The sequence below is a fragment of the Quercus robur genome, chromosome 12, assembly GCF_932294415.1.
Source record: "Quercus robur chromosome 12, dhQueRobu3.1, whole genome shotgun sequence".
NCBI lineage: Eukaryota > Viridiplantae > Streptophyta > Magnoliopsida > Fagales > Fagaceae > Quercus > Quercus robur.
In genome coordinates, this window is record NC_065545.1 from 20,074,971 (window position 1) to 20,081,234 (window position 6,264).

A 6,264-nucleotide genomic window follows, 5' to 3' on the forward strand; every position below is an offset into this window, starting at 1 on the left:
TAATTTTCAATAATTTAGAGTTGTGAGACCATTGGCCATGAGGAAACAACCAGCAGGGGTGATCACTGCCGCCAATTTATGATGCAAGTGTGCTTGTTGGCACAAATGCTCACTCATTTGTTTTAAAATCTTTTGTATACACCTGTGCTTGGATCCAACCATGTAGCGGAAGAATCTTGTTAAGAATGCAGAAATATAAGTCGACATGAGCTAGAAACACAATTTTTCAAAATTTGTTGTGGCAATTTGTAATTGGAGCAACATCACTTGGGGCTATCATTGCCACTAATTTGACTATCATCAATCATGTGACTATCTGTAGAAGACTGATAAACTGTTTGAGCAAAAAACCAGTTTTTGTTAAAGAAATTATCTGGTGCAAATCCACAAACGGGAAGATAGGGAAATGAAAACAAAAGTGAAAATTTTGCATGTATGAGCATGCCAAGTGTCTATTTGGCTTGTTGTAGTCCTTCAACCAAATTGATTGGCATCATGAAAAGGCCCTTGCTCTCCAAAAACTGAGCTGCTGCTGCTGGATTTTCCTCTAGCAATTTTCCCATCATCTCTTCGAGAGGTTCATTCAGAATCTGCTTGCTAATGTAGTGGCCATACCCCTGAAAAGCATAAAAATACATAAATTCTATACATAGTATGAGCAGAAACATGAAGGTTTAATTTGCATGAAGGGTTGCTTTGGCTTAGTATTGTTTCCATGACAATTTTGTGTAAACTGTTTATGATTAGGCATAGATGACTAATACCTCAAGGAAAATGAAAGATTCAGTACTTGATTCACCTCCCAATCTACTTCGACCCAGTTCCTGCACATAAAGTTCCCTTTGAAATCAACAATCAGTATCGTCTCGTATATACATGAATATGTACCTGTGATGGTAGTTTTTAAGAGTGGAAAGGTAAAAAATTACCTTTATTTGAAGCTGCAAATACTTGACATAGTCAATGATATCATCCAGTACAGATGCTTGACCACCCTAAAAACCAAAATTAATATCATATAGATGGATTTTGATAACATTCCAAAGTAATTAATGGATGGCCATAATTTTATTTTATTTTTTTCTGGCTAGCCTTAAGCCTTCACAACAAAAGAAAAAAAAAAAACAACATAAATTATGAGGCAGCCAACATGATATTATAACAGATTCGCCTCTTATGTTGTCCCACTTTATTTAGAGTCGATCCATGATTGAATGACTTTTTTTTTTATCCTCAAGAAAATAACAAGGGGGCAGTCCGTGGATTACCTGACATAGGCTTGACCATAGTAGCTTTAGTGTTAGGATTGAATGACACTAATGCCAGTAATGTTTAGCACAATTATTATCATGAAGTTCATGAAACTTAAATCTTTAAACAATGCAGTCTTCTTAGATACAGTTCATTTCCAGTTTTTGGCATCAACTAAGGAGGTTTACTTATCAATGTGATGCATTTTGCCCAAATTAAATCTAGGAACTATTGCTGAATGCCTATTGTACCCAAAAAAAAAAAAAGCCACTATCTAAATTGAAACAATAACAATTAGAGGCTCTGCACTAGAATTTGTAAATGATACAACATTTTCATGCTCCAACACTACTCTCTATGGTCTACACCCAACAAATTCAGGTACCTTCTCTTCTTGAAAGCCTACTCATGATGACAATAAATAGTTAACTATGCATTGAATTAAATAATGTTTGATGGACGCTCATGTATCCATTAATTCACTGTTTATGCTAATTCTATTTGTGGCTTATGAAAATTTATTATAGATGAAAAGAATCAGATTAAGAAGTTGCAAAGAGATAATTAAGTTAAAAAAGGCATATTTCAAAATAAACTAGACACTGAGAATTCATACTAACAAGTCATTTAGAAAAAAACATCTTCAGGGAGCAAGCACAATACACAATTGTCTGCATGCTTCCATACTCAAATAGATTACCTCTGCAGAATGTGGTAGCAATTCTTGCAACGCACTGAGTCTCTCACTAATTCGTAGTCTGCGCTGCTGAATTAAGAAACACCGAGTCAAAATAGCTAAAAAGATCCAAGCAGGATGTAATGATATCAAACCATTATAAAACAATTAATCAAGATGAAAAGAATGTAATGACAACATCTTCACTTTAACTAAGACAGCATGTGATGTATTTATTTTGCCAATTTTGGTTTTGGAAAAGCCATTTTCTTGTCAAGTGGTCAGTAAAGATTTTTTGCTTACACGATCAGTCATCATAGCTTTTGTTTTTGGTGCACTGTGACGTGGTTTGGACAGGAAACCAGGTGCAGTAACCATTGCTCCAGGATCAGGTTGATGAACGTTACAATTCTCTCTCATCAGTTCTGGTGGCCATGAATTTTCATTCTTGACAGCATTCTGTAGGTGTTATGATTCTAAAATCTTTTAAAAAATGTGGAAACTTCAAAATGAAATAATCAGTTAAGGCAACAACCTCAGCAGGAAATGAAACTAAATAAAGAAGTAAAGGTAAGTAAGGCTCACCTGAGCATGGATCTGATATTGTGTACTAGTGAATCTGTTCAGAGGTTCTCCATCATCATGCGGCCTAAGAAACCATGCCTGTTGAACCAAAGAACTTAATTTTAAAAATATGGAAGCATTAGGGAAGAAACACATTAAGAAATACTATGCATGCAATTGCAAGGGAACATTGATGCAAATATATGCAGCAAAACTCAATTGAAGGGGCAGAATTTCTTAACTATGGGACCATTACATCTCTCACCATCTATTATCTTCATAAGACCAAAACAAAAAGAACCTGCAGCATATGCAGAAGTTGTAGATAGATGTAGCTTTACCTTAGAAACATCCATGTCATGGAAAGAACCAGAAGGTTCGGATGCAGGAGCCTCTCCAAATTTGTTGTATAATATGTCATTTTGAATTTCAGAGACCCCTTCAACAACAGCTTGTATTCCACCAACACTTGAAGGAATGCTCTCTAACAAACCTTCTGTAGTAGCCTTTGGGAGAAATCTTGAACTTTCTGCAAGATACTCGACATAATTGTGAGACAATTGTGGGGTCTGAATCCACTGAGGTAAAGGCAGAGCTTTAGTCTGATTTCCACATTTTCCATCTGCCAAAAAGAAGTGCTGGGTTCGACAATCTTCAGGTACAGGAGAGGCTTTATTGGCTTTGCCATCAACACTCATAGACATCAAATCCCAAGGGTTGTCGTTGCCACTTCGTCCTTCCATATTCTCAGGGCACAAACTTCTTGAACCTTTACTAGTCACAATCAAGGAAATGGCATGAAATAGTATCTAAAAAGGTTCTCATAGGCTTTTGATAAATTACCCCTTGTTCCCAAAACCTAAAGCTATTAGGAAATGGTGAATTTAATCATTTAATTATTCTTCCAACTAACTTAACACTTCTTTTTTTTTGGGGGGGCAGGAGGGGGATGGTTAAGTAAGCTTAACAGTCAACCCCTCATAAAAATTGCAACACTATGAGCAAAACAAGAATAATAAGCTTCTGAACACCATAACTATCAACTAATAAGTTATAACAATCAACTAAGAGGAGAAACCGGGCACTCTACCATAAGCCACAAGATTCTTACCATGTTAATGCTTGCACAACTAAGATAAATTGAAGCCGTGGATAATGATGATACAAGAGCACAAAGTTAAAAAGTACAGAGAAATTAAAAAACCATATAAAAAGTAACTTGATCATGAATGGAATATGCTGTCTGGTCTAGTGTTAAAGCCCATTGGCACTATAGGCCTCCTCTTTTTTTCAGGTTGATATTTAAAAACCGTCTTTGTGCTAAGCTAACCTACTAAAAATGTAAACTTTACCCAGCATAAAGAAACCCAACAAATTTTATAACAAATAAACAAAAATAGAAGTAGCAGCACAAGTGTTTGTAAGAAAAACCAAGAGTTTGGTCCATTTCTTTACTGGATCAACAACCCACATTTCTTTAGTTGCAAACAAAACCCACATGTCTTTAACAAACAATTTAATGGTAAGCCAATATTACATCTAGCAAATGCAAACAACTCGTGCTTGTCAACAATGCAATCAGCACAGTTAAAGGAGAGCCAAGTTTGCCAAAACACTAAATTTTAAAAAGGGGTCCTTTTGATTTTTTAAACCAAAAAGAAAAAGGAACGCCCTTTATTAATATTTGAGTACTTATTGCTAGAAACTAGTGTAAAATGGAAACAGAGAATCACCTGCTTGAGGAGGAGGTGGGTGAGCTCCGAGAGGGTTAGAGTTTGATGCAGAGAATGAAGGAAGCCAAAATGAGTGTGTGTGTGTGGGTGTCAGAGAGAGAGAGAGAGAGATGGTGCGTGCGTCCCTTGGCTCTCACGTATACTCTGTTGCTGTACTATTGGTACGTTCATGTGATGAGCTGGTGGAAAGAGAGAATGATCGAAGTCAAGTAAACGACATGCCGTATTTGGGTTTTATGATGTGTTTAGGTTGCAGTTTTTGGACAACAAAGGAGATGTTGTAAGTTGTACGTTAGGAATTGTTATGCTAATGCTGTAATGGCCTATGTGGCTATCTTACATTAAAAAAACAAAAAAAATCTAAAACTTGGTCCCTTGTCACACATTAAACCCTTGATTAGTTATGTTCAATTTCTTCCATCTCACACATTAGCATCAAAGAATGAATATTCAACCTACATTACTTTTCCAAGACATCTAAAAGGCCAAAACTAAGCCTTAGCCAGGTGCAAACCTTTTAAATTAATTGTCGGAAATCTTATGGTTTTATAGGAGATCTATATACTCATAATTTGAATGGCAATTTAAATGGAATTTCACAGAGTAGTAGATGAGCTAATTTGAATTGAGTATTTAAAGTTTATCCTTGATTTGTTTTATTTTAATTTGGATACGAATCCAGCTGTTCAAGTTCAAACTTATATTACATTTTTAATCTTGATTTAATATCTTTTTAAACAAGCTCAGTTTTATTCATGAAATTTAGAAAATCCAATCTTATTTATATCTATATAATATCTAAAATTTGAAGCATATTATTTATTTTTGCTACTCTCCTATTGAATCATATAGTATTTTGGTCTACTTTGATGCACTTCAATTTATTTGGTCCATTTTAATTCACTTCAGTCTAATTCGGTCCATTTAGACCACTTTTGTACACTTCGGTCCATTATATCTATTTAATCCACTTTGGCCTAATTATGTGCACTTACTTACAAAAAAAAAAGGGATGAGTAATGCTATAGGCACAAACTATTCTATAAACATTTTACAAACTGCTGATGTGGCATACTCCACCTCAACTTTTTGAAAACTAAAATACCACATCAGATATTAACAAAGAAAATTAATAAGAGAAAAAAGAAACCCAGATTTGTTTTGCTTCTAAACCCTCTCTTTGTGCCTCCTTCTCTGCCTCAAACGTACGACGCCTCCCTCTCTTCTTAAACCCATTCGCAGTCAAACAGGCCAACATTCTGCTATTCAAAAAGTATTCATTCTATAGAAAAAAGGAAATTATATATATTATATGATTACAAATCAGTTTGGTAGGTAAGCATACAATTTCGTCATTCAAAGAGATTCAGTAGTGAAATTATTGCAAGTGGTATTAGTGATTATTCATTCATATCCAACGAATAAGTTTGTTGTTTTCCGTAATGTGACAAATTTATTTTTAAAGTGTTGCAATCCTATTTGACAGAATTTTATGGGACAATTTTATTTTTAAAATTTTGTGCTTCAGAGGCGTTAGTCGAAGTGTGAGGCCTGGGTTTAGGAAGAGAGGGAGGCACAAAGAAAGGGTTTAGAAGCAAAACAAATCTGGGTTTCTTTTTTCTTTTATTAATTTTCTTTTTTAATATCTGATGTGGTATTTTGGTTTTTAAAAAGCTGAGGTGGAGTATACCACATCAGTAGTTTGTAAAATGTTTGTAGAATAGTTTGTGCTTGTAGCATTACTCAAAAAAGATATGTGCATTTACTTAAAAATGAGAAAATACAAGTTTAAGGGTGTGTTTGTTTGGAGGTGAAATAGGGTGGATGAAAAATTTTAAAGAGAAAATGGAAAGGAAAACTTTTTTGGTGTGTGTTTGGTTAGGTGGGAATGAAGGAAAATAAATGATGGGGCCCGGGTGTTTTCTCCTTTGGCCCACCAAAATGTTTTCTCCCAAAAATAGAGAAAACTAGGTAGAGATGCATTTTTTCTAAATTGACAAAAATGCCTATGTGCAAGTGAACATCATGGGCTTCGTCTAG

At 34.9% G+C, this 6,264-nt stretch overlaps 1 protein-coding gene across 4 annotated transcripts; it reads right to left on the reverse strand.

The window, feature by feature from the left end:
• Positions 1 to 208: 208 nt before the first annotated feature.
• Positions 209 to 4,355, reverse strand: LOC126710132 (bHLH transcription factor RHL1-like). 4 transcript variants are annotated; one of them, XM_050410512.1, is made up of 8 exons: positions 4,225 to 4,355; positions 2,833 to 3,260; positions 2,513 to 2,590; positions 2,231 to 2,386; positions 1,952 to 2,017; positions 930 to 995; positions 765 to 824; positions 209 to 617 (listed from the first exon to the last, which is right to left on the reverse strand). In XM_050410512.1, the coding sequence occupies exons 2-8, from the start codon at positions 3,232 to 3,234 to the stop codon at positions 453 to 455; spliced, it is 993 nt and encodes a 330-aa protein (XP_050266469.1). In that variant the 5' UTR covers positions 3,235 to 3,260; positions 4,225 to 4,355; the 3' UTR covers positions 209 to 452. The 4 variants fall into 4 exon arrangements, with proteins under 4 accessions (XP_050266469.1, XP_050266470.1, XP_050266467.1 ...); XM_050410513.1 differs by having other exon boundaries at positions 1,952 to 2,014; positions 2,833 to 3,265; positions 4,225 to 4,353; XM_050410510.1 differs by having other exon boundaries at positions 2,833 to 3,265; positions 4,225 to 4,351.
• Between the last annotated feature and the right edge of the window lie 1,909 nt (positions 4,356 to 6,264).

Coding starts and splice junctions, on each gene's coding strand:
- LOC126710132 (XM_050410512.1), bottom strand. CDS start 3,234: ATGGAAGGACGAAGTGGCAACGACAACCCTTGGGATTTGATGTCTATG. Junction 2,018..2,230: donor AAGCTATGATGACTGATCGT/GTAAGCAAAAAA, acceptor TTCTTAATTCAG/CAGCGCAGACTACGAATTAG. Junction 825..929: donor ATTTGCAGCTTCAAATAAAG/GTAATTTTTTAC, acceptor CTTTATGTGCAG/GAACTGGGTCGAAGTAGATT.